This window comes from Ursus arctos, unplaced genomic scaffold (genome assembly GCF_023065955.2).
Source record: "Ursus arctos isolate Adak ecotype North America unplaced genomic scaffold, UrsArc2.0 scaffold_8, whole genome shotgun sequence".
NCBI classification, from domain to species: domain Eukaryota; kingdom Metazoa; phylum Chordata; class Mammalia; order Carnivora; family Ursidae; genus Ursus; species Ursus arctos.
The window spans coordinates 30041000-30068627 of record NW_026623100.1 but is presented as its reverse complement, the minus strand read 5'-3'; the positions used below and the strand labels follow the sequence as shown (position 1 = coordinate 30068627).

General features: G+C 36.4%; 2 protein-coding genes across 15 annotated transcripts in view; one reads left to right on the top strand and one right to left on the bottom strand.

Moving 5' to 3' along the window:
• VPS54 (VPS54 subunit of GARP complex) overlaps positions 1-27628 on the top strand; it is a 138110-nt gene that overhangs the window by 60933 nt on the left and 49549 nt on the right. For 4 of the 8 annotated variants that reach the window (XM_026484716.4, XM_044377751.3, XM_026484733.4 and 1 more), the window contains 8 exons: positions 3079-3142; positions 4335-4440; positions 5360-5447; positions 6204-6325; positions 6426-6506; positions 15929-16036; positions 18415-18509; positions 22487-23884. In XM_026484716.4, the coding sequence (XP_026340501.1) occupies positions 3079-3142; positions 4335-4440; positions 5360-5447; positions 6204-6325; positions 6426-6506; positions 15929-16036; positions 18415-18509; positions 22487-22592 (770 nt within the window). In that variant the 3' untranslated portion in view covers positions 22593-23884. Of the gene's footprint in view, positions 1-3078; positions 3143-4334; positions 4441-4693; positions 4795-5359; positions 5448-6203; positions 6326-6425; positions 6507-15928; positions 16037-18414; positions 18510-19091; positions 19625-22486; positions 23885-27628 lie in introns of those variants that run through there. The other 4 variants (XM_048222495.2, XM_048222496.2, XM_048222494.2 and 1 more) reach the window with 3 other exon arrangements.
• Positions 23891-27628, bottom strand: part of UGP2 (UDP-glucose pyrophosphorylase 2) — a 63798-nt gene continuing 60060 nt past the window's right edge. For all 7 annotated transcript variants that reach the window (XM_048222497.2, XM_048222499.2, XM_026484771.4 and 4 more), the window contains 2 exons: positions 26451-26555; positions 23891-24939 (listed from right to left, as the gene is read on the bottom strand). In XM_048222497.2, coding sequence (XP_048078454.1) covers positions 24832-24939; positions 26451-26555 — 213 coding nt within the window. In that variant the 3' untranslated portion in view covers positions 23891-24831. The remainder of the gene's footprint in view (positions 24940-26450; positions 26556-27628) is intronic.

Below are 27628 nucleotides of genomic sequence, written 5' to 3'. Positions count from 1 at the left end.
AGATATTGAGACAGAGATAAGTTATAATACTCCTTTAAAAGGGCTGAGTCTAATGAAAAAAAAATGTGGATTAGCAATCACAAGTAATGCAGTAGTGATACGATAGAGGAAACCAAAATGTAAAGAACTCTGGAAAACGAAAACTAAAGGAGACTCAAAAGGAAGGGCCAGAGAGGTGGAGGACATCCAGAAGAACATAGAAGTAAAAAAATTAGTTTCAAGAAGAGAATTGTTACTGGTATCAAATATGTCTTGGGTTTCATATGAAAGAAATGCAAAGGCTGGAAGATACTTTTGTATGCCTGGTAAATTGGAGCTGTCATGTGATAATAATGTAAATTTATGTATGACTTATCCTTAATACTGGACTTGAAATTACAAAATTGTCAAATAATTTTTTGAAAGTTTTAAGTAGACTCCATGCCCAACATGGCGCTTGAACTCATGACCCTGAGATCAGTAGTTGCATGCTCTACTGATTGAGTCAGCCAGGCTCCCCAATCATCAAATATTTTTAATGGAGGAGGCAAATGCATTTTCAAATTTTATGCATTTAATTAAAGTTTAATATTTTATATGGAAATATTTTTAGAAATAGTTTTAAATTGTGTATTTCACATTTACACAAAATGCAACTGAACACAAGAGAAAGACCGAGTAAAGTACAAATAGTGACCACTAATTTGACATGTAGGAGATCATTTGCAATTTTAGTAATTCAGTAGTGACAGTCATGTCGTAGTTCAGTACTAAGTAACTTGAAAGATGAGGACTGGTAAACAAATGTAGCCTCCTTTTTTGACAAGTTTGGTTGTGAAGGTAGAGTGAGTGATGAAGTAGTACTAGAGACCTAAGAGAATAATTAGATTATTACTTTAATCCACTCAAGGAATTGAGAGAAGAGTTTTAAGGTAGGAGAAGCTGAATTATGTTTTTATGTTTAGCAGAAAGAGGAGGAAGATTAAAGAGAGGAGTGACATGGACTGATTGTGAGGCAGGGCCGCTGAAGTTAAGTCCAGAGTTGAGGTGAAAGGCTATCTCTTCTAACACGGGGACGAGAGAGAATGGGTTAAGGACAGGTGTAAAATAGAGTAATTCATATAGGGCAGAGAGAAGAATTGAATGAATTAAGTAGATTTCTGTTGCCTTGTGACCATTTTTTAGGTGACAGTGTTGGGTGGTGGTCACAATCTTTCAATTGATTATATGATCTTAGAAAAGCAAAAGTATTCAAGTAGCAAAGATTGAAAGAAAAATAAAACTGATTATTTTTAAATCCCAAGTTTAAAATTATAAGATTTATTTTTTATTTACTCTTTCAGGCTGTATTTGATGACTTCTTTGTGAGATGCTGTGCTAGATGCTATGACATGTTTTCTGTTTCTGAACAGCTCAAAGTCTTACAATCCACTGTCATGCAAACATAACAATTTTTGAATTAAAATGATAAATATAGAGTGAATTAACTGTGGGTTTTTTTGTTTTTTGTTTTTTTTTGCAAAGTGAACTATGTATTTTCACTTTCTCTTTGGAGGATACTGACAATCAGAGGTTTCTTCTGACACCCTACTTCTGTCCCAGTCTTTTTTTTTTTCTTTTTCCCCCTCTGAGCCAGAACAAAGTACATGTTATTAGAAGTCCATTAACATTTTACTAGTTCTTACCAAGTTAAGGATCCTCGGTTATTAGTCATTCATCCACCAGCCATTAATGAGTTACTAGCTGCTAGGCTAGGCATGGGGAAAATGAAGGTCAATGGATAGCAGTTAATATTAATTGAATGCTTACTTGATTATGGACAGTTTGTTCTAAGCACTTTACATTGTTATCCCATTTATAGGTCCATGAACCTAGATACTGTTAGTATTCCCATTTAACAAATATGGAAACTGAGACACAAAGAGATTAGGCAATTTGCCTAAGGTTACAGAGCTAGGAAGTGGTAACAGTGGGTTCCTGAAAATTCAGGCATACTGACTTTAGGACCCTTTCTCTACACTACTATGCTCTGCCGATTCTCTCTGCGATGTGGAGAATTGAAAAAGACACAATCCCTGTCCTCAAAAATTTAATCTGACATACAGAATGAGTTGTGTTTAGAAATTGTATCACACTGAATTTCTTTCCTTGATAGAAATGAGGAAGTAGATATTTAATGTCAAGTCAAAGGGACTTGAAGCTTAGGGAAGCATGGTGACTTGCCCATGATAATCTAATTGATTGGCTGATTCAAGGACAGTGATCCAGTCTACTGTTCTTTTTACTTCAACATGCTGAATTTTGTTTTATAATGATAAATACCACATGCTGAAAATAAAATAATTTCTGGATTAAAATCTTAAAAGTTAAAAATATATTACATATGGGGCACCTGGGTGGCTCAGTCGGGTAAGCATCTGCCTTCAGTTCAGTTCCCCGCCTCAGGCTCCCACTGAGCAGGGAGCCTGCTTCTCCCTCTTCCTCTGCCTGCCACTCTGCCTGCTTGCTCAGTCTCTCTCTGTTAAAAAAAGTAAATAAAATCTTTAAAAAGTATATGTATCTATTACGTATAAATATAAAATATATAATCTCATTGGATATAGGTATTAGTTTGTATTCTAAGAATTATAACGACAACCAGTTGAAATTCTAGTTCTGCCTTTCCAAACTAATATTTTTTTCCTTTACTACTTACTGATCCCCCACCATGTGCCAGACCTAGGATAGGCAGTTTGTAGTTACGATCTCTGTCGTTAACAACAACACTGAGGTGATAGATACTATAATCCATGTTTAATGGATACAGATGTTGAGACTAAAAGAAGTTAACTAATTGACATGAGGTCATGTATCCAGTAATTGTCAGTACTGGAACTCAAATCCAAATTTCTCTGATTCCAAGCCCCGTATACTTTATTCTGTGCCAAATTGCTTCCCAAGAAGTAGATATTTGTTTTCAGGAAGAAGATAGTTTCAGGTCCTACCAGGCCCTAAGTTGGGCCCTAAAATCTTCAGTTTTTTCCTAGTTTAAATTTTTTCTCTAGTAATTTGTTTCATCTTGTTCCTATGTCTCTCTTGGTTATTTGGTTTACTCTCTAGCTACAGAAGAAAGGAAACCAGCTGAAGTTCTCATTGTCGAGGGACAACAGTATGCTGTCGTTGGGTGAGTGACACATTTTTCTTTATTAGTTGAGTCAGTTATTTAAAACATAGGTCTTCTAGTTCCCCCTTGATGTGAATTGGAGATTTTAGAGTAACAATTTTAAATCTTATGAATAATTATGATTTCTTTTCTTAACTACCCTTTATCTTGTTGTTCTTGCTTGATGGCATTAGTCACTCTCCCGCTATCTGGCTTTCTGGCTCTTCAGGCAAAAAGACCACTCCCAAAAAATTTAACTCCCTGGCTAAGAGGAGAATATTTTATCTTCTGAGAGAAGATTACAAAAGATAAGCAGTGACCCTTACCAAGTAAAGCAGACACTAGAAGTATGCATGGAGAGTAATACACGGTCTGACAATTAAGCTGATATAAGGGCTAGATACTTAACTTTCTTGAATCATTACTTCCTGATATCCTTCAGACTTTTATAAAACATTATTCTACATGAATCGCTCATTTCTGAGCATCTCATTGAACTTGGATGTCCTATAATGAATGGCTCTATTTACCTTAATCTCAATCTTATTTAACCTCCCAGTGGTGTTTCTTTTTAATTTATGACATGTTCAGCTAATGAGCTGGTAACTTTCTCATCTCAGGAGAACCTTTTGTGACATACCAATAAACGTATTAGGAGATACCATTGTTCTTTGAAGTCACAGTTTCTCTTTCATCTCACTAAGAAAATCAAGATTAGGTTCCCATCATTAATTCAACAGATTGAGTACCTACTGTATAATCAGAAACACTGGGTAGGTTTTTTGTCAGTGTTTTTGAATTGGCCAAGGAATGGGGTACCTGCCTTATATAATTTGGGGAGGGGGTGGCAGAAGGAGAGGGAGAGAGAATCCTAAGGAGGTTCCACACCCCAGGATACCTGCCTTATTGAAGAGACTTACTTAATAGGAATGCCACACAGAGACTGATGTGCCAGAGCATAAAACTTAAGGAAGTACTCATTCTCATGCCATCAAAGTGCTGACCCTACAGTTGCAGGACCCTGAAAATAGGTGCCTCCTTCATTCTGCATCCGAGGACTCTGTCTTGCCTCACCTTAAGTCCCTACTCTGCTGCATTTATAGGTAAAACACATAATTTCACAGTAACCAAGATTAGTATTGATTTTTATGTGTTGAATCATTTTAACTTTCTTGTTTTGACTTCCTGTTGGGTCATCTTTCTTTTCTTACAGAACTGTATTGTTGTTGATAAGAATTATCCTTGAATATTGCCAGTGTGTGGACAATATCCCATCTGTTACTACTGACATGCTTACTCGTCTGTCAGATTTATTGAAGGTGTGTATGATTTCACTCTGTGATGGAAAAATAGTTGAAAGAAGTATTTCATTAGGGTATGACTAATCTTCAAACTAAGACGTTTCAAGGTTAAGTTATCTTTAAGACATTAATTTTGTGACATTTGATTGTGGTTGAATCACAACATGTTACTGGAAGAAGGCCGCCTGCTTCCTTCTCACTTTTAGTGATTCCTCATTATACCCATAGAGTTGTTAATGACATTGGAGACAGGAGATGATTTGTTCGTTAGGTGCTGAACATGACTGAGGCCACTTAGGTCAAAAAACCTGGACTGGTTTCAAATGTGCATGGAAGGAATTCACTGAACTTTACAAAATTCATCTCACTAAGGTTAGAGATTTTTCTTAAATCATTCCATTGATGTAAAATGAAAATGTGGTGATAATCTTATTCAGCCATTTCATTTTAACAGATATTTTTAACTGCTAGCATAAAGAAAAGGCTTTTTTCCAAATGTCTAATCAGTTAATTCTGCCCCCAAATTGAGTTATCATATTTTAGTCCAGAAAGATTTTGTTAGCCTTTTGAAAATAGGACCCTCCAGTAAGAATGACTGAAACTGAACTAGTTTTTTTTAACTGAAGTGTAGTTAAGATACAGTGTATTGTTAGTTTCAGTGAAGCTGAACTAGTTTTATGAATGCAGATTAAAGATTAATTTATGAACAATTGTTTTTTGGAATTTCACTTTTTTCCTACCAGACAATAAATATTATCATCCCTCCCCTTTTTTTTGTCATTACATAAATAGATCCTAATTGTTCCTACTAGAAAATTCATTTGGTCCTTGAATGAGAGGAAAGAGGAATGTATTTTTAGAACTGTAGACACATTGCCAGCATATATAGAATAATTTTTAATAAATTGTTGGACTTTTTTTTTCCTTCCTTTGTTAGTACTTCAATTCAAGAAGTTGCCAGTTAGTTCTTGGAGCTGGTGCACTGCAAGTTGTTGGACTAAAAACAATAACTACGAAAAATTTGGGTATGGATTCTTGCTTTTAATTCACATGCTGAGATTTTACTGTGAGGTCGCCATACTTGTTGTGTTTTTATTATACCTGATGTTTTTATGACTCTAATTAAAGGCTCTAAAAGTAGCAAATGCTGCTTTACTCTTCTATGTATTACCATAACTGAAAAATTAACTTCTGGGGAAATGTTATGAAGAAGTTCCACTCTAACAATTACAAGTTATTTGGAAGTTGCACCACTATAGAAAATGTTAAGATGTAATACGTATGAGGTGCTGTGAGGTGAAAGGTATCTGAATGTCAGAAGAGAATCCGTTGTCCCATTAGCTTCCTCATGTCAGTAATACTAACAACTTGAGTTCATTGGGAAAAGCAGCATGTTTACTACATTATTCAGTACCAAATCATTTTTTTTTTTAAAGATTTTTATTTGAGAGAGAGAGAGCGGGAAGGGGCAGAGAGGGAGAGAGAAAGAATCTGAAGCAGACTCCGCATTGAGTGCAGAGCCCAATGTGGGCCTCGACCACGACCATGAGATCATGACCTGAGCCAAAAGCAGGTGTCAGAGGCCCAACTGACTGAGCCACCCAGGAGCTCCCCAAATTATTTTCTTAAATGAAGTGAAATAATGTTGCTTTCTGCCAGTGTGTTCTTTGATGAAATGAATTGTATGAAACTGACATTTTTTATTTAATCTGATATTTAATTAAACTCAACTAATACCATTTTTTGTTTCTCCCCGATATATTCACTACCTGGATCTTCAGCTCTTTCTTCACGTTGTTTGCAGTTAATTGTGCACTACATTCCTGTGATCAGGGCTCATTTTGAAGCTCGACTGCAGCCTAAGCAATATAGCATGCTTAGGCATTTTGATCATATCACTAAGGTACTTTTCCTTTTATTCTCTACTGAAGTTTCATAATTGTTAAGTATTTTTTTAGATGTGTCCCAGGGACTCTAAAATATAATGTTCTTTCTCATTACAGGACTACCATGACCACATTGCTGAAATATCAGCCAAGCTTGTAGCGATAATGGATAGCTTATTTGACAAGCTGTTATCTAAGGTAATGATTTATGGAAATTATTAGGCATTATTTAAAGGCATTGTGTCTTTTCACAGTTATCTAACCAGTCAAATTCTTCAGGGTTTAGAAAAACTCAATAAAATGTTCAGATTGCCCAAATAATGGATAATCATATCCTCAGGGACTGGAAGGGGTCAGAGGGAAATTATTTTAAGAATGGTAGAAACCCTATGGAGAAGTAATTTTATATTAGCTACACTGACATGTATAAGTATGTGCCTTCTTCAAACTGGGTTTTAGTCTGAAAGTCCTCCAGAGACAGAATTGAGAGAACAAAGATCAAAATAGAGAAAAAAATTATTTGTGGTAAGGTATGTTCTTTATTTTCCAGACTGAAACGGCAGAGTCTGAGGTGCTCTATTATTTCCCTCATAGATTTCAGTATCTCTTTCTTGTTTGCTTTCCATTCCAAATCGGTCATTAAAAGAAGCAGTGGTTTCCAGTGAATTGATTCTCTATTATACTGGAGGGTAGCTTCAGAAAAATGTCACTTAACAAGCCTAGTCACTTTTGCCTTGTTCCTTACTCTCTTCATTCTCTAAGTTCAACACCTGTCTTAGGGAGAAAGCAGAAATTTCATAACTTGGAATTTTGAAGGTTTATTTAGTTTATATGTACATGCCTGAGAGTATATTTAGGGTGACCATCAAACCAAGGCACTTTGGTATGCTTTTCTGCCACTTGTATTCTTCAGGCTTCTGAGATGGCAGGAGTAGCAGGCACATGAAAATCATAAAAGGGCAAGGTAAAACAGTGCCCATTCACATAGATGTGTGTTTGTATCTTTGACGATGACAGTGAGGAAAGAGTCCTTGGAAAATAAGATTGCATTTGTTTAATAGTTCTCAGATGTTTTGGTCACAGGACCTCTTTATGCTCTTAAAAATAATCGCAGACCCCAAACAATTTTATTTATGCAAATTGTACCTGTCAGTGAGTACCATATTAGAAATTATAACTAAGAAAAATTTAAAACACAAGAATACACAAACACACATTCCATTGGCCGTCAGAACAATGCCATTGTTGCAAGTCATCTAAAAATCCCCACTCTTCAAACATGAGAGAATGAGAGTGAAAAAATTAGTAGCAGTTTAGTATTATTATGAAAATGGTTTTTACTTCACAGATTCCCACAAATAGTCTCTGACTCCCAGGTGTCCCCAGACCACACTGAGAATGTCAGGTGTAGTTGATGATAACATAGATATTTTATGCTTTTAAGAAGCTTAAGGAATTTACAGTTATGTGCAGACATACCTGTATTCTGTACCTGTTAAATTAGTTTCTAGTTTCATATGGAGAAAATGATTGTTTAGGAATTCTCTATTTTCTTTATGGTTGCCAAGTACAAACTAAATTTAAAAGCAGTACTGTTTCATCAGTTTTCCTTTTTGTTACGTGGCATTCTTCTGTCTACCAAAAGTTAATAAATAATGTACTGTGACTACTCTAAAGAAGTTTACCATCTATTACAGGAAGGAAGGTGGGCAGGGGATGTGTTACGTGGGTGATGGGTATTTAAGGAGTGGAGGGCGCTTGCTGTGATGAGCACACCTAAAACTAATATTACACCATGTGTTAACTAGTGGAATTTAAATAAAAACTTGGAGAAAATTAATTTTTTAAGAAAATCTTACCATCTAACAAGGCAGAGGGCTGTAAACACCTAACAGTGTAGCATAAGGTAAATGTTAAATAGTGGAACTAGTAATAAGCTGTGGAATATAATGAAGCAAAACCAAAAAAGTGCCAGTACTCTTAAATCCCTGATTTATTGTTGTTTTTTGTTTTGTTTTGTTTGTTTTTACCAAGAATTGGGACTGTGGTTAGAGTTTTTCCTGTGACTATTTATTTTATTTTATTTTTTTGGTAAAGAAAAAGAATTATTTAATGAGTTTTCCATATATTTATCACCTATATTTGGAAGTCACATTTTGCTTTTTTTGCTAAAATACTTATTTTTTTAAAAGATTTATTGAGAGAGAGAAGGGCAGGGCAGGAGGAGCGGCAGAGGGAGAGAATCTAAAGCAGACTCCCCACTGTGCATGGAGCTGGATGCAGGGCTTGATCTCACAACCCCAAGATCATGACCTGAGCCCAAATCAAGAGTTGGATGCCTAACCTACTGAGCCACCCTGTTGCCCCATAAAATATTTTATAATAAATGTGAGGCATTATGATATTTCACCCCTGAATAATTCAGTTATATATTTCTAAAAACTGATAACTTTCTTATATATTCATGCTACCATATCACCCCTAACAATTCCTTAATATCATCTAATATTTATTCCCATTTAAAATTTATCAATCGTCCCAAAATGTCTTTTTTCAATAACCTGTTTGAACAAAGGTTTCTACGTGGTTTATGTACTGCACTGCATTTAGTTATTGTGTGTCTTAAGTTTTTTATAAACTTTAAATCTCCTCCTCCCAGTTATTTTTAATGTCAAGAATGTGCCTAGTCTTTTGCAACTTAGTATTTTCACTACTATACCCCTAGTGAGGATTTCTGTTACCTTGACCTATTACATTCTCCCTGTTAAGTCTCTGTTTGCCACTCCCTGCCCTAGTTGCTTTCATGGGTTGCCCAGGAGTTTAGCTCTGTTTTTATTCATCCCAAGATAGCAGACAGTGTTTGATTTGGGTTAACCCCTTAATTTTAGCTTTTTATTTTTTTATCTGAAAATTTAATTTGGAGAAAGAAGGATAACACAGTAATATAGGCTGATTCTAAAAAGCTAATAAGTAATAGTACCATTGCTTGGATAGAATGAAACATTAACATCTAATTATGCTATTGGCTAATGCCCCAGCCATCATTCATTCATTCATTCATTCAGGAAGTTAAATTGTGTTAGGTAACTGAGATACGTCTTCACTGTTGTCTCTCAAATAGTAAAATATCTAATAAGAAAAGTATATCGATAATTACAACAGAAGGTAGAGTATGTAAAGAACCATAAGTAAGGAATCAATTTCATGCTGTTAGAGCTAATTTTAATGCTTTGGAAGAGCCTGTTACCAGCTGAGGAGGGAAGGCTGGAAAATTTTATGGATGAGGCATGCATGTAAGTTTTGCTTTTAAAGATAGGCATGGTTAGGGCAAATGAAGTTGAGGTGAAGAGATGCTTTGAGGTAACAACACGTAGGAAGGAATCATAAAGGAGGAAGATTAGTGTCAGGGTTTTGGAGTCAGGTAGACCTAAGTTCATGATTGTCCCAGATTAGCCATTGAAGCACCTTGGGCAAATTAATCTTCTTAAGCCTCAGTTTCTTTCTTTCAATGGGGAGAATAATAGAGCCTTATAAGGTTGTAGTGAGGATTAACGAGATACTATTTATGCGGACTGCTTTTCTTGCGTCATATGTCTGACTATAGCAAGTTTCCAGTAAATGTTGACTGCTAATGCTTTTGCTGTTGTTAATAATAACAAAGATGAGTTATTCCATTTAGCTAATGTATTAGGGTATGTGAACTGAGGAATGGGAGATATGTTGGAAAGACAGTGAAGAGTTTTCGCTACCAGTGGAAAGCCAACCAGTTTAAGTCAGGCTTATGGAGGTATGACTTATATTCAGTAAACTTTACCCTTTCTAAATACATAGTGTGATAACTTTAACATGTGTGGTAGTAGAACTACCACAATCAAGATATAGAACAGTTCTGTCGCTGTTAAACATTCTCTTGAGCACTTTTGCAGTCAGTTCTCTCTCCCCACATCCCAAACCTCGACAACCACTGATCTGATCTTCTCCTGTGTAGTCTTGCCTTTTCCAGAATGTCCTTTAAATGGAATTATACAGAATGTAGCTTTTTTTTTTTTTTTTTAAAGATTTTATTTATTTATTTGACAGAGAGACAGCCAGCGAGAGAGGGAACACAAGCGGGGGGGGTGGGAGAGGGAGAAGCAGGCTCCCAGCGGAGGAGCCTGATGTAGGGCTCGATCCCAGAACGCCAGGATCATGCCCTGAGCCGAAGGCAGATGCTTAACGACTGAGCCACCCAGGTGCCCCCAGAATGTAGCATCTTGTCCCAGGCTCCTTTCATTTAGTATAATGCTTTTGAAACTCATAGTGTGTGTTAGTAGTTTGTTCCGTTTTATTATAGAGTAGTATCCATTCTGTGGATGTATCACTATTTGTTTATTCATCCATTTATCAGTGGGGAGACCTTTGGGTGTCTCCAGTCTGGCTATTATCAACAGTGCTGCTATGAACATTCACGTGCACATCTATATGTGGGCACATGTTCCATTTCTTTTGTGTAAATACCTTGGAATAGGTTGATGGTTGTATAGAAATGTAAAACTTTATGATATCTTTATAAAAAATGGCCAGATTTTTTTCTGAAGTGAGTATACCGTTTTTTACCTACTTGTGATATATGAGAGTTCTAGGGGCTCTTCATCCTCACCAGCACTTTCTGTTGTATGTCTGTTTGTTTTTTAATGTTAGTACTCTAGTAGGTCTGTATGGAGTGATATCTCATTGCGGTTTTAGTTTACATAATAACTTATATGTTGAGTATCTTTTCATGTATTAGTTTCCACCCACGTCTTTTCTTTGGTAGCTTGTTCAGACTTTGCTAATTTTTAAAAATTGAGTTATTGGGTTGTAAGAGTTCTTTGTATATTCTACATGCAAGTACTTTATCAAATATGTGTTTCGTAAGTATTTTCTCCCAGTCTGTCACTTACCTTTTCAGCAGTTTTATATTTTGATGAATTCCAGTTTATCATTTTTTTAATTGTTCATGCTTCTTGTGTCCTAAGAAATTTTTGTATATCCAGGTTAAAGATAATTCCCAGTGTTTTCTTCTGAAAGGTTTATTGTTTCAGTTTTTATATGTATATCTGTGATCCATTTCTAGTTGATTTTTGTATTGTATATAGTGCAAAGTATGAGTCAGTGTTCTTTTTACTGGATAGTTCCAGCACCTTTTGTTGAAAAGACTGTCCCTTCTCCATTGGCAGCTTTGTTGAAAATCAATTGTCTGTTTTCCTGTAGGTCTATTTTCGGACTCTCTATTCTGTTCCATTGATCTGTAAGTCTGTCTTACACCCGTACCATGTCTTAATGTCTTAACTACTGTAGCATTATTATAAGTCTTGGAATCAGGTAATGTAAGTCCTTGAATGTGAAGCCTTCTCAGTGTTCCCACCCCTCCTCCAGTGGTAACCAACCTCTGCATTGATTGGTTTTTGATCCTGGGCTTAAAGGTATTTTTTGTTTCTGTTCCTCACCGCCCTGGGGATGACAGAATTTGGTGCCCTTTTCCCATGACTTTAGGCTTTTGCTCTGTATGAGAGGAGGGTGCAGGGAAGTAGGCAACACTTGTTGCTTTTCTCTAGTGGCGGCCACTTGCCTCCTGCTTATCTGTGAGAGTGATTCTGTGGTATCCAGTTCTGACCCCAGTGTTGCTTGTGAGTACCTTTTGGAGACCCATGGAGAAGAACTTGTGAGTGAGTGCAAACTCCCCTTGTGGCCAGCATTCTCATTTATTGTAAACATATACTAGTCTATATTTGGCCCTTGGGAATTTGTTAAAATGTTAGTTGTTTTCTTCCTGTTTGTTTCTGTGGTGGTCACCTCTTCTTCCTATACTCTGCCAAAGTGAGACAGTTCCTGTGTCCCATCTCTCTTCAGTGGGGCTTGGAATTAGTTCCTTTGGTTCTTGGGACCTCTGTTCTCTGATGGGTTCAAGAAAAGTTACGATTTTGTAAATTATTACAGTTTTTTTCTTGTGGTGAGGGTAAGAGAATATTCTCTTACAGCTTTCTGTATTTTAAACAGAGTTAGAACCCAGAAGTTTTCAACTAACAAATCACATGATTAGAATTGCACTTTATTAGGATTTATCAGTTAGTAGGTAGAATGGATTTGAGGTGATATGGCATGTCCTCTGTTTGGAATACTTAATTTTTTTCATTGGAAGACTCAGCAGCCCAGGTACGCTGCTTGGGAAGCCATCTTTGCTATGGCCTAAATGTCTTCACTTGTGTTCTTGGAGCATGCAGTGTCCACTTTCTGGAATACCAACCAGCTTTTGGGCTGTCAGCTCCCCAGAGCTCTCGGTCTCTGATTCATCTTTGTACACTCCAGCTAGCATAATATCTGACACATTAATTCAGTCATATACATTCACATACGTACATACACACACTCATACACCTATATACCTGTGTACATATATGCACACATATATGTACATGTATACACACATCTAAGAAAATATGTATCGAGAGCTTACTGTGTACCAGGCAGTTTCATTAAATGTTTGTTGACCTTACATCTGGACTCATTAAAACGTGAGTACATTTTTTGGGGGGAGAAGTATTAAAGATCTCACCTAGGGCAGTGTTTGCCAACTGAGACAGTTTTGTCCCCTGAGGACATTCAGAAGTGTTGGGAACAGTTTTGGTTATCACAGTTTGGGAAGTGGGATGATTAGTAGAGATCAAGAATTCTGCTGAACATCCTGTAATCCACAGGATAGCCCTCACAACAAAGAATGAGATAGGCCAAAATGTCAGTACTGTAGAGATTGAGAAACTCTGACCTAGAGCACCAATGTGCAAAATAATCTGAAAGTACATTTGATGGCACTTGGTCACCGATTCAATACAAGGAACCAAGGAGAAGGAGGAATAAAAACTGAGTTGGAGATTTCCAGTCTGTGTAAGCAGGAGGATGGTAATACCAGCAATAGTAATGGAAACAGGAAGGAGGAGCAGGTTTGAGGAAGTTCATGGTAAACTCAGTTATGGTATGGAACATTTAGGAGATGTGTGACTTAAATTTAACAAAGTGGTTCAGGACTAGAGATATATTAGAAGTTGTTAGATCGAATGAGATAAGAGAGAAAGAAGGGATGATAGGGGGATTAAGACTGAAGAAGCTTTGCACTTAGAAGACAGGATACAGAAGAAGAGGAAGGTTAGGAAGGGAGGAATCAGGAGAGCACTGCGTTACATGAGGATCGAGGACCGTGTTTTAAGTGTGAAGGTGTGTAAACATTGTAGAGGAATAAGGAAGGAGAACTAGGAAAGTTACTAAATTTGGAAGTTAGGATGTCTTTAGTGATTTTTGCAGAAAGAAATTTCAGAAGATTGTTATTAGTGGAGGAAGGTGGTGTGGGTAGTGGCAAGAACCTAATTTTAAGGGTTGAGAATAAAGCCCACTATCAAGTTTTAGTGACTGAAGAAATATGATGGTGAAGGTAAGAAAATATAGTATCTTTAGGGAAGGCAGGGGTGAAGGAAGGTTCTGAGGGTGTGCTAGTTACCTAGAGCTGCCGTAACAAATTACCAAAGACTGAGTGGCTTTAAAATCACAGACATGTGTTCTCTCGTAATTCTGGAGGCAGAAGTCCTAAATCAGAGTGTTGTCAGCCATGCTCCCTTTGAAGGCTCTAGCAAAGAGTCTTTCCCTGCTTTTTCCTAGCTTCTGGTGCTTGCTGTCAATTGCTGGCATTCTTGGGCTTGTAGATGTGTCATTCCGATTTCTGCCTCTGTCTTCATTTGGCCATTTTCCTTTTGTGTCTCTATGTCTAAATTTCCTTCTCCTTTCTCTCCTTTCTTTTATAGAGACACCAGTCAGTGGATTTAGGGCCCACTCTAATCTGGTATGACCTTACAAGGTTCTAAGTGAACATGATTTTTTTTGAGGGGGGGTACTGTTCATCCCAGTACAGGGTGGTATTTAAGATATGGGGATGTTACCCACAATGAGGTAACTACTTCATACCGACTCGGATGTCTAAATAAAAAAGGCAGACAATAACAAGCGTTGGTAGAGGATATGGAGAAATTGGAACCCTCATACACTGCTGAGTAGGACTGTAAAATGATATTGCTACTTTGGAAAAAATTTTGGCATTTTCTCAAAAGATTGAAGTTACCATATGACCCAGTAATTCACTTTTAGGTGTACACCCAAAAGAATTGAAAATATTTGTCCACACAAAAGCCAGTACATGAATGTTCACAGAGTTATTATTCATAATAGCCAAAAAGTAGAAAGAACCCAAATGTCCATCAGTTGATGATTGGATACATTATGGTATATTTGTACAATAGAATATCACGCAGCCCTAAAAAGGATGAAGTACCGATATATGTTAACAACATGGATGAGTCTTGAAAGCATTCTGCTAAGTGAAAGAAGCCAGTCACAAAAAGCCACATATTGTATGGTAACCTTTATGGAGATTAGTGGTTGCCAGGAGCTGAGGGGAGGGGGGCACGGGTAGTGACTGCTAACAGTAATGGGTTTCTTTTGGGGTGATGAAAATGTTCAGAAGTTAATGGTGATGGTTGTATAACTATGAGTTTATTAAAAACCAGTTAATTGAACACTTTAAAAGGGTGAATTTTATGGTGTGCGAATCATATCTTAAAGCTGTTATTAACAAAAAAGATAAGGGGATATTTTATATATTTCTAGGCTGAAGAAGGGTAAAACCTTAGGTGGTCACAGCTTTGCTTATTTTGGTCCCAGTCACATGGTGACTTCTGCATGTTTCTGCTAAGAGCAGCATATTGGAACTCATCATTTTAATGAACTATACAAGATTAGTACATTAAATTATTTAATGTCAGATTGTCTTATAAATAAAATTATTTAATGCCAGATTTGTCTTATAAATAAAAATAGTATATAATTTGTGAATGATAAAATGTGGGCCAGAGATGGTTATCTGAGTGACACCGGTATATTGTTCCAAATATAAGGATACTTAAAATGAATTTACCTAAGTTTAAATTTTCAGTATAGGTCATTGCTGAAAAAGGCTTTCTTTACCATAGTTAGGATAAATATGACTACTACATTGGCATACCTACAAAAGAAAAAAAATTTTAATTCTACCGTGGTCCTATTGACTTGATATGATCATGTTGACACATTCTGAAAATCATGTTTAAAAAATAATATTAATTTGGAGGGCCTACTTTAAAGATTCATCGTTGTATATGGAGCCAGATTGGTAGCTAACATTTTTTGTGTACTTACTTTGTATCAAGCACTGTTTTGTGTTCTTGTGAGCCATCTTTTTAAGTCCTCACAGCAGGCCCTTTGAGATACAGAGAAATGACGTAACTTGCCCAATGTCACATAGCTAAGAATCTGAAGGGCTGGGATTTGAACCCAGTCTGTCTTAAGGGAAGCAGCCTGTGTTCTTAGCCACTAAATTCTGCTGGATTTCTCAAAGTAGATTAGGATATTTAATGAAAAGGTCTTGAGATTTGCATGAGTAACACAGATCATAGTTGAAATGTAAGCTCCAACTCTATCAGAGTTAGGCATGTAAGGGCCAAAAACATATGTCTAAGGGAACAGTGGGGACAATAAACAATCTAGACATGAACATAATTCTTACTATTTTTCCCTGCCAGTATGAGGTGAAAGCTCCCGTTCCTTCTGCCTGTTTCAGGAATATTTGTAAGCAAATGGCAAAAATGCATGAAGCTATATTTGATCTTCTTCCAGAAGAACAAACACAAGTGAGTAGTAATTCCTAACACTTTTTCATAATAATTTTTTATTACATTATGTTAGTCACCATACAGTACATCCCTAGTTTTTGATGTAAATTCCATGATTCATTACTTGCATATAACACCCAGTGCACCATGCAATACGTGCCCTCCTTACTACCCATCACCGGTCTATCCCATTCCCCCACCCCCCTCCCCTCTGAAGCCCTCAGTTTGTTTCTCAGAGTCCATAGTCTCTCATGCTTCATTCCCCCTTCTGTTTACCCCCCCTTTCTTCTTTCCTTTCTTCTCCTGCCGATCTTCCTAACACTACTTTTTTATCTATAACATCTGCATGCAGAATTGGAGTGGTGTTTTTTTTTTTTTTAAGATTTTATTTATTTGACGGAGACAGCTAGAGAGGGAACACAAGCAGGGGGAGTGGGAGAGGGAGAAGCAGGCTCCCAGTGGAGCAGGGAGCCCAATGTGGGGCTCGATCCCAGAACCCTGGGATCACGCCCTGAGCCAAAGGCAGACACTTAACGACTGAGCCACCCAGGTGCCCCAGAATTGGAGTGTTTTTACATACTTTTGGTACAGTTAAGCCTAGTTCATATTCCAGTAGAATTATTTTTTTTAGCTGTTATATTGACCTGTGGAACATGAATAAAAATTTCAGATTTCGAAGTGCCCCTAGCTCCAACAGGCCTCTGCTATATGTCCGCAGTTGTAAAAACCATATTTTTCATTTGTCCATTGAGTATCAGAGATGCCAGATTCTGCTTACATCATTCATTACATTATCAGTTTGAAAACCAGAGTTGGCATTTATCAGCAGTAAAATATGTTGCTCATATTATAATCCAAATGGGATAGTGGAGGATTTAGTGATGGAATTAATGAGGTGACACATAAAGTAACTCAGTCAATATACTTCATTAATATTCGTTAGGTCAGCATAAGTGATTGGTAATAGGCATAAACCAGGAAAATAGCAAAGTGGGTAGTCTTTGGCGCCTTTCATCTATGAAGTATCCACCCTTTGTCCTGACCGTCTTCCCCTACATGAGTGTTATCACAGAGTTTTCACTGTTCACCGACATTCCTACCCCGCCCCCCACTTGCTTGGTTCCCCTCTCCTGGTGTTTTAAAGAAAGATCCCAGTGTTTCTTTTTTTCCAATCTTCTTTACCTGCCTTAGGTTGTTGCGTCTATACCAAGTTATCTCATTCAAGCCTAGTTGTAGAATGATACAGTGTTAGAATACAAGCCTAGTTTATGACTGATGAATTTTCACTGGGATTTCTGCTATTCGGACTAGTTTGTTATTTGGGTTTGCCTCTAATTGGTTGAGTACATGGAAGTGGTATTTGGGAGCAAAAGGTAGCTTTCTTAGTGTCTCTTGCCTACTCCTCCTGCTGGTCTCCTTTCCCATACCAGCTCAGGCTTCCATCCTACAGTAGCTATTACTGTTTTTCTTCATGCTTCCCTAAGTTTTCATTAGTCATTCCGAACTCATGATTAAATATCATCCGACTCCTTTGAGGCTCACTGAGAATTGAGAAGGAACTATAGGATATGGAGCACCCACTGGGTCTCTTTTTTCTTCCTAGTCAAGCCATCCTTATTGCAAGTGTAAGATCTCCCACCTCTGACATTCTGACCTTGTGGATTTGTCATCGGAGTTCTAATTATGGCCAGGTCTGGGAGCTGTTCCTACCGGTAGTCCATGTGTTTTTATCTGCATCATAATTTAAAGGGAACTCTTGTCAAAGCTGGGCAAGAATGAGATTTTATGTCAGTATTGTCACTTGAATACTTAGTAGTTCCACAAAACTTCCATAGATGACTTTATATATATTTTTCCCCATAGAAAATACATGTTACTCCACAAAATTGTTTTCAAAGATTAAATATATATAGTTTCAGGTCAGGTATTTCCCACAGAAGTTTTGGGCCATTGCATCAAACAGCTGCATGCAGGAGCAATCAGATACTTGCTATTAGTTTAGCAGTTTAGAAGGATCAAAGTATCTTTGCCTGTCTTTGCCATCGTGACTTTTTTTTTTTCCTATCAAGTTCATATTTAATATATTGCAGAATTTCCCATTTCTTTTTGCCGGTCATGGTCGAGCCCCTTTATATATCCCAGAGGACTTCTATGGGGCAGAAAGCCAGTTATAAGTCATATCACTAAAGGGAAAAAGAGCTTTTATCCAAAAATGTAGAAAAATTATACTAAAATAGCAACTAAATACCTCAGAGGAGTTTATTAAAAGTATATGCCAAAGCAAATATGTTTTAAAAATACTTTCTCCAAATAATACTGATTTGATACTGATAACTCAGATGCTTGTGTCTTCTATTTCAGTAGAGCTTTAAGAAACCATTTTCTTTCTTTTCCAGATGTTATTTTTAAGAATTAATGCAAGTTATAAACTCCACTTGAAAAAGCAGTTATCTCATTTAAATGTGATAAATGATGGAGGACCTCAAAATGGGTATGTTTTCAACATATTTTTACAATGTGCTTGCATACTGGATTGCTTGATTGGTTTTTATTCATTATGCTGTCCTTTTCCACTATAATCATATCGGACCCCCACAGTGGTAAAATCAGCAACTTTTTGCCTTTTTTCCCTGTGGAAAGGATATCTGTATCTGCCTGTCATCTGTCTACATTAAAGTGTTTTATAAATGGTCAATTACTTAACTTACAAGTCTGTATGGAGGCAGCGTGGGTCAGTAGCACCTCGTGTTACCCAGTAGTCTCTCTCTGTGCAGACAGGACTCAAAGTCCTACTTTGTAGCTGTGGACCATGAGAATTAACTTCCACCTTATTTATAAAATGAGAAGGATAAAATTTGCTTTAACTCTTTCATAGGGTCACAAAAAATAAAGTGTAAGTGTATATGTCCATTTTATTGTAAGCTGTTGAACAAATTATATGTATTATTGGTGAAATAGTGTAATTATATAAGAGAAAACAATTTAGAATCAGAAAACTTGGGTTAAGTTCTGCTACTTACTAGCTGTGTGACTTTAGGAAAATCGCTTATTCTTTCTGCTTTTATTTTCTTAGATTTGAAAATAGGGATGATGGTAAAAAGTACCGTCACAAGATTTTTGTGAGGAACAACATAGATAAAGTTGTGGGGAAAAGATGATACAAAAATGGAAAAGCACCGATCATGAAGCTACACCTTAATAGGATTTCCTTAGTGTTAGCTGTTCCATGGATTTTTGAGAAATAAAATATTTTATTCCCTGTTAAGTTTCAGGCTTAAATTTCAAACTTACAGGAACAAATGAAAAAATGTATTTTGGTGTCAGAAATTGGCCCTGTCCAATAAAATAAGTACACTGAGTTAATTTTGCAAGAAATATTTGAAAGCTTCAGACTGCTGAATCTGTTGGCCATACTGAATTTTTTGATGCAAAAATCTGCTTCTCTCCCTTGATTATTACCTGGGTCTTCTCTTTCTTTTTTTAAGAGTTGTTATTTTCAAAAATTTCAAAGGCACAGAAAAGTTCAAGGACAGTTTATGAACACCAAATACCTCTCAGAAACGGTTTTTTAAAAACTAAGCCCCACTTCACTCATAACTTTCTACTTTTATTCCCAAAGCTAAATCTGGGTGGGTGGGTGGGTGGGTTGAATGGTTGATTGGTTGGTTTTTCTGACCAATAGTTTTGAAGTATCCAAGCTAACTCATTACCTATTATTTTCTTTGTTAATATAGCTATTTGGGGGTTGTACCACCTTAGAGATCTTCACTGTCACTTTTAAAGACACTAATTCCATGTAAGTCAGTTCATGCCTCTGAGTGATCCCTTTAAAGATGGAATTCCCTGAAAATTAACCTTTAGACTCTAGCCAAAGACATAGCAAACTACCTGCTTAAATTTTTGTTCCTGAGATGGCTCTAAAAATGTACCTTTTTTTTCCAAGATGAAAATGACATAACATGAAATTAACCATTTTACAGTTAACAATGTAGTAGTATTTCCTGCATTCAGGAACACCAGTTTGTCCAGGTGATAAAATAGGATCAGCACTTAAAAAAAAGACAACAAAAACCCAAGAGAAAATCCTCTACCCATTAAGCATGAAGTTACTCCCTACCCCTCCTTCTCTCCAAACCCTGTGTTTTTTGATGAGATTTTCTTTTTCTCTAAGACATTTTTAAGATACAGACATATAGAGAATAATATTTGTATTGCTGCTTAGAATTGATCGTTAACATTTGTAATTTTCGCTTGAAAAAATGTTAAAAAAAAAACGAGGGGCTCAGTTGGTTAAGCATCTGCCTAAGATTGTGATCCCAGGGTGCTGGGATCGAGTTCCGCATCAGGCTCCCTGTTCAGCAGGGAGTCTGCTTCTCCCACTCCCTCTGCCCCTCTCCCATGCTCATGCTCTCTCTAATAAATAAAATCTTAAAAAAAAAAAGGAAAGAAAACAGCATTCCAAATGAAACTGAAGTATCCCTTGACCCCATCTCCTGTCCCATTCTCTTTTCCCCAACCCATAGTCAGTATTTTTAGTAAATTTGGCTTGTATTCTTTAAGTCCTTCATATTATCTCTGCATCTTAAAAAAAGTAGGTAGTTATAAACTTACTTATATGGTATATTTTACATATGCTGCTTTTTTCTACTCAGCATTGTTAACTGGTTTATTTGATATGTAGGAATTGCCCATTTTTTGACTGCTTTTTATTCTCCCACATGAATCAACCATATTTAATATAGCCATTTCTCCAAATGATAGACTTGTAGGTCCTTACTTTTTTCCATCACAACTATGCCACAGTGAAGATCTATATACATGTCTAATGGTGTGACCATTTCTTTGGGGTATATATATATATATACAAGTTGATCAGAGCATATGTACATTTTTCACTCTACTAGGTATTGCCAGAATATTCTCCAAAGTGGCTGTACCATGTTGTCAACATTTGCTGTTAGATTTTTAAATGGTTGCCAGTGGTATCTTGTTTTGATTTGCATTTCCTGTTTGTCATCTTTTCATATATTTATCAGTCATTCAGGTATTCTCATCTGACTTTTCCTGTTCACTTTCTTGGCCCATCTTTCTCTTGGGTATTATTTTTCTTGTTGATTTTAGATTTTTGCATATGCCCTAGTCAAACTAATCCTTTATTGTTTATATATCTGCTTTTATGTCAAACAATTTTCAACTTTGATATAACTCTGGAAATATTTTTAAGTGGAGATTTATGCTAATTTTATGCTTAGTTTTTAATATGAGGACCTTGCCTTAGAAAGGCTTTGTTCTTTTTTGAGCTGTTGCTATCAGTTTCAGTGTACTTAACTGACCATATAACGTATCACAAGTGTAATTTCAAATCTTTTTAAAGTACCCGAATTAGGTGAATTTTAAATGAAAAATATGGTCCTTATTAAATTCTGCCATGTAATAAAAGGTGAAGCATTAAGTACATAAGTCCAATGGCATTTATAAATTGGTCTGTAGTACATTGAGGGTGCTTCTGATTCATTGTCCCATGTATTCTGGCAATCCAGGACTTACGTGTTCATTAAAATACTGAAGCTGGATTTCCTCTTTTACAAACTACTAAATATCAAGGTCTGTTTGTTCCTCCATGGGCCATATCTGTCAAAATATACATCTATGCATGGAGCTTTGGTATTTGACAGCTCAGTACTCGAACGTGTAAGACTTTGTTTTTTCATCTAGTGTTGCTAGACATATCAAGTTTTATATCTAGTAATAATACGCATGAATCCTAGCTTTCATTTAACTAACTTCTTTGGATGTCACTCACGAAACCTTGTCTGTCCTTCACTTGATTTCATTAGTCATGTACATGTACAGTTGATCCTTGAACAATGCAGGGGTTAGGGGCACCCGCCCCCCCCCCCCCACAGTAGAAAATCCACATGTAATTTTTGACTTCCCAAAAACCTACCTAATAATACCTACTGTTGACCGGAAGCCTTATCATTAACATCAACAGTTGACTAACACATATTTTTTATGTTATATATTGTATTCTTGTTATAAAGCTGGAAAAAAGGTTTTGAAAATCATAAAAGTACATTTCATGCTGTACTGTGTCAAAAAAAAAATCTGTAAGTAGACCTGTGCAGTTCAAACCCGTGATGTTCAAGGGTCAACTGAATAGTGACAAAGAAACATAACATATTATTCTATTTCATGCTGTTTTAGGATAAATCTATTTTATTGGGCAGAATTACAAAATCAAGTCCCGCCTGCACTGGTTTATTCCTTTCCAAGATATTTATTGTTGAAATAGAGCACTCTATATGCTAGCAGGAATCCTGAGAAATATATTGACATTTGGTCCCTAGGAAATCTGAATTTTAAATAATAGTCTAGCAGTTAGGATAAGACTGACTCTCTATGAGCATTGCTTCTTTATCCAGTAGAAAGTGTGAGATTAAAAATAGTTTTCTCTCCAATGTTTAGGTTGGTCACAGCAGATGTAGCTTTTTACACTGGAAATCTTCAAGCCTTAAAAGGCCTTAAAGATTTGGACCTAAATATGTCCGAGATCTGGGAACAGAAGAGGTGATGACATACTGGAAAACTGGGTAGCTCATCTGACCATGGGATGTGTATGTTTATGAAGAAAATGTGGATGCCTGTGATTCAAGAACTGAGCCTCGAACCCAAAGTGAACTGGGATAGGGGAAGGGGAAAAGGAAAGTATCAGTGTTGGGAAACTGGGATTCAGTGGGATCTACAAGGAATGCCATTTTTACGCTTCCTTCAGTGAGGAGTAACTGATCAGGTGTCTATAACATTTTTCATTCTCTCTGGAAACAGACTCAGGTTTCTTTGGACCAAATCCAAAAGAACACATAGCTGTAACACAGCTGTAGTTGACTAGAATGCTCTGTATACTTTATATTAAAAAATGCTTTGCATTTCTTCCAGTGCAATGAAATTCATATGGTGTCCCACCTTATTTAATGATGGTACAATTTAAAATATTAAAATCTTAGTCAACCTCTGTAGAAAGTTTTCTCTATGAAAGTAAAGCTGTTTGAAAAATTATTTTTTTACAGATCTTTCTATAAAAAATAAACATCTTTTGATTGCTTGGATTTAGGAATCAATTTTTGTTTTAGTGACCAATGTCAAGTTTCAGGCCTTGTGTGTCGCATATTTAATCTTTCTACCACCACTGTATGTCAGCTGGGTAAAGCCTTCCAGAATAGTCTAAATACTTGAAAGTCTGATCACAGTAATAATTAAAGAATAAGATATTGGCATTTATTTATGCAACTAATTTAAATACTTTTCAGAAGTGGTATATGAAAGGTTGCAGTTTAATAGCTGTATTTTTATAAAAGTATCTATGAAGGGTTGGTTTGTGGGGTTTTTTTTCCTTTTTATTTCTAGCAAAAGGTAAGAATACATTTTCATATATTCTGCCTATTTATGAGTTCTCATTTTAACATTTAGGTAACATATGAAGTATGGCCCCCTTGAGTTGTTTTTAAAAAGTTACTTTCGACGTGTATATGAACAAAGACCAGGGAGAAAATAGAACTTTTAAAATACAGGCTGCTGTGTTGGGGCCAGAAATATAAGGTGATGAGTAAGTTATTTAAAGATTTTATAATACCTACCTTCAGAACTAGAATCAGCAGCACTCTACAAATAAAAGTGCCTGTGCCTCACCTCATACCGGGAATCTTGCCTAACCCTGTCAGAGTGCCTAACCTTGTGGTGATTATGTACAGTGAAATACTAGTCTTATTTTGTGCTCTTCCGTTTCCTAAAAGGAAAGCCTGTTTTATCATTACTAAGGTATGTCATTGGTTCTTAAACTGTCTAAAATAAAGCTGTAAAAAATTACCAGACTTTATAAGGCAACTTTTTTTTTTAATAGTATACAGTAAACTTTAAATTACAAGCAGCCTACTCAAAAACAAGTATGGAAGAATTAGAAAATGTAATTAATCCTTAGAGAAAAGCCACAAATTAAACTACCAGCAGAGCTGATTGGAAAGGTTACTCGTGAATGTTTGTTTTCAAGAAAGCTTCAAGGAAAGGGAACTTTTATAAAGTCATACCTCCACCGCACCATACTAGAGAACAGGGATGTAAAAGAAATACCCTACACCTCTACCCTCCCCCGCCCATCCCTTCAGCTGGGAAAAGAAACATCACTTTGTTCTAATAAATGGAGAGTCTGTGGAAAGCATGGCAGGCATCCCAGCCTTAGGACTAGATGAAAGGTACTAAATACCTTTAGGTTTAATTCCTATGGAAAGAATGATGTGGTTAAGATTCTTAGAAATGCAAAAACTAGATGTGTTTGTTAGGTAACTGGCCAGTGAGTACTTAAATATTTCAAGAGCAGATCTTCCAACTGATCCAGTAACTGTTTCACAAGAGTAAACCATTTTTCTTCACCATTTCATAAAGTTAGCATTGAAAGTGTACGTGTACACATGGATTGCCTCACAGCTTTATTTTTTGAAATCACAAGCAATTCAAAGTGACCGTCACTGAGGACTCTGTTAAAAGATGTTCCAGCAGAGCTGCCCCAGTTTTAAGATTAAACAGTATTGCACTTTAAGATGAACTAACTTTCAGGGTCCTTTTCAAAGAAGAAAAATATTGCTTCCATCTGTGCTCTTCTTCGACTAAAAGCATATTGCAAAAAAACTCTAAAAATTAACACCACAGGTTACAGTAACATAGTAAAGTACCTGCCGATTTTAGAATCCTAGAGAACATTTCATTGTAAGAAACTGTTTAGCCCATGATTAGTATGAAGTGTACATAGTATTTTCATTTCAGTGGTCCAAGATACGAAGGTTCCCTGATACAATCTTGTTCTCTAATACTGCTCCAGGTGGGATGTCGATTCGGTCACCGTGATTTGCAATGATGATAACTGTTCCCTACATGTCAGGGAAGACAAAACAGAAGAGAGTATATTTAAAACTGCGGCTGAAATGCAACTGATTTTCTTACAATACTAAACTTATGTAGAACTCCTTTTACAACAGAGCCGTTGTACTTATTAGCGATATTAAACCTGAAATTTTCCGTTGAGGAAAATTACGTAATGTGTCCCTCTAAGGAGTCCTGGCAGTAGTTCTAGAGAGCCCGCCTCCGTATCAGAGGTGGTACCAGGAGTGAGAAGTGGACCCTGTGCCACAGCATGACTGGCCCTTTCAAAGAACAACCTGCAAGGTCACCAGCATTATCTACCTTCATAAAGATACTGAGGTGCTTGGTTTATATTTACATATAGATCTGGGTTTGTTTTGTTTTTAAAAAGTTTACTATTTTCATGTCTTAAGTGAGACTGTTTAGTTGAGGCAGTATTAGCAACAAAGTTCCATGAACATATATGTGTGTGTGTGGATATCAGCAATAACGTTCTACATACATATAGATGTATATATACACATATATATAGGCCTGTACAGTTGACCCTGGAACAACACATTTGAACTCTCTGGGTCCACTTACATTAATTTTTTTCAATAAATACAGTATAGTACTGTAAATGATTTTCTTAAAATTTTCTTCTCTAGCTTCCTCTATTGTAAGAATATAGTATATATGACTACAAATTACGTGTTAACTGTTAGCAGGAAGGCTTCCAGTCAGCAATAGGCTATTAATAGTTACATTTTGGGGGAGTCAAAAGTTATACATGGGTTTTCGACTACAGAGGGGTCACCCCCACCAAGCCCCTGTGTTGTTCAAGGGTCAGCTGTACACACACACACATTTACATACATTCACCTGTATCTTTGTTTTTCCAAGATCTTCATTTAAGGAGCTTTACTAAAGGAAGAACACATGTAATCTAGATATGGGATTTTTAAAAAAATAATTAGGAAAAAGCTATTGTATCTTTGGTTCTGAGCTTTAATATTTATACCTAAAGTCCTTCCTATTTCTTAGGCTAGAATGATACTCATCGAAGTACCCAAGTACTACTCTATGTGAATAAATCTCTGTACTGATGACAACCAATTACTTTAGATTATATTCAGTATAAGTTGTCATTTTTTCTACTTTCATTCAGCTTCAAGTAGTCATCTTTGGTGAGCTAATGCTACTTTAACAGTGATTCTCTTTTACAGACTGTCATTTCAGTAAAATAGTACCAGTTCAATTATTTACTGGTGTTTGCTTTCCATTTGAATGCTATATTCCAGAAAGTTCCTATGTAGAACAATTATGATTATATTTTAACTATGTTATATATCTATGGGAGATAGTACTAATACTAAATATTGTGGTAAGCTATTTCATTTTTAAAATGTATTTATGTCTTATAAACATCTGATATAGACTAAGAAGATTTCTTTAAAATAAAGGTAAATTTAGGACTAGAAAGTGAAACCTGTTTTGTAAAGCTGTAAGAACTGTAATTTTCATCAGAACAACACACCTTTAGTGAAACATTCTTGCCAAATGTCACATCTCCTGAAACTGTGAGGTGATCCAATTCAAGCATATCTGGTATACTTTCAAATCTCCTTAGATAATCCTGAACCTGAAGGAAACAAATTGTTTCAAAAAATGGGTTAACAGAAAAAAAACAGGGATTAAATTAACAAACTAGTTTAACTGAACGGTGAAAACACTCTTTATACCCAAGCTCAGGCCCTCTAGGGGAAAAACCTATTTATTAAGCATTTGCTAGATGCTAGATACTGTGCAGGAGAGACCAGGAGATATGAACACTGTCCCTACAATCAAGTAATTTATAACACCACTGAGTAGATCGGACATTAATAAATAAAAAGATAAACATTTTATGCTAAGAGCCCAATGAGTAGTTCAAATAATCTGGAGTTTAGTTGGAAAGAGATCATCACTGAAGCAAGCTTGACTGCAGCTGGGCTTCATGGGATAGGTACGATGCAGAAGAAGTGGAATGTTTCATGCACAGCAACAACTCAGACTATTAAAATGATTATCTTTACCTCTTATTTCCTTAGATTTATAGGCACTAGAAATTGTCTTATAGGGCCTTGTTTCCTATTTTGCTAAGAAAATTAGAAGCAGTCTGAAAAGTTCCACTGACTTCTACCACAACCCATTTGCTCCCTAGCCCATTACTCTGTCCCTTCTGAGTCCTGGGGTTGGACTGTTTATTCCAACTTAAGGCCAGTCCTTCTTATGGCCTGTTCAAGGATATTGTCCAGTGATTCTTTCTCTGCATCAATTCCAGTCAATGTATAAACATCCCATAAATTCTCCCATCTTTAAAAAGCAGACAGTAAACTCTCAAATCTTATATCCCTTTTTATCTATGGCTGTAATTGTTTTAACAGGGCAGAATTCTTGAATTAGTTGTCTGCGTATCTCCAATTTCTCCTATTCCCTGTTAAATTCCTTCCAGTCAGGCTCCAGAGCTTCTATATTGATAAATCTACGGGTGAATTCTCATTGATCTTGAACCATTCATCTTACTTGAATCAGCAGCAGCCTCTGACACAGATGATCACTCCCTTTCTTGAGACATTTTCAGTTTGGCTTTCAGGACACACACATGCATGGTTTTCTACCCCCCAATTCCTCATCTGTAACTCCTTAGTGACATTTGCTGCTTCCTCTACCTCA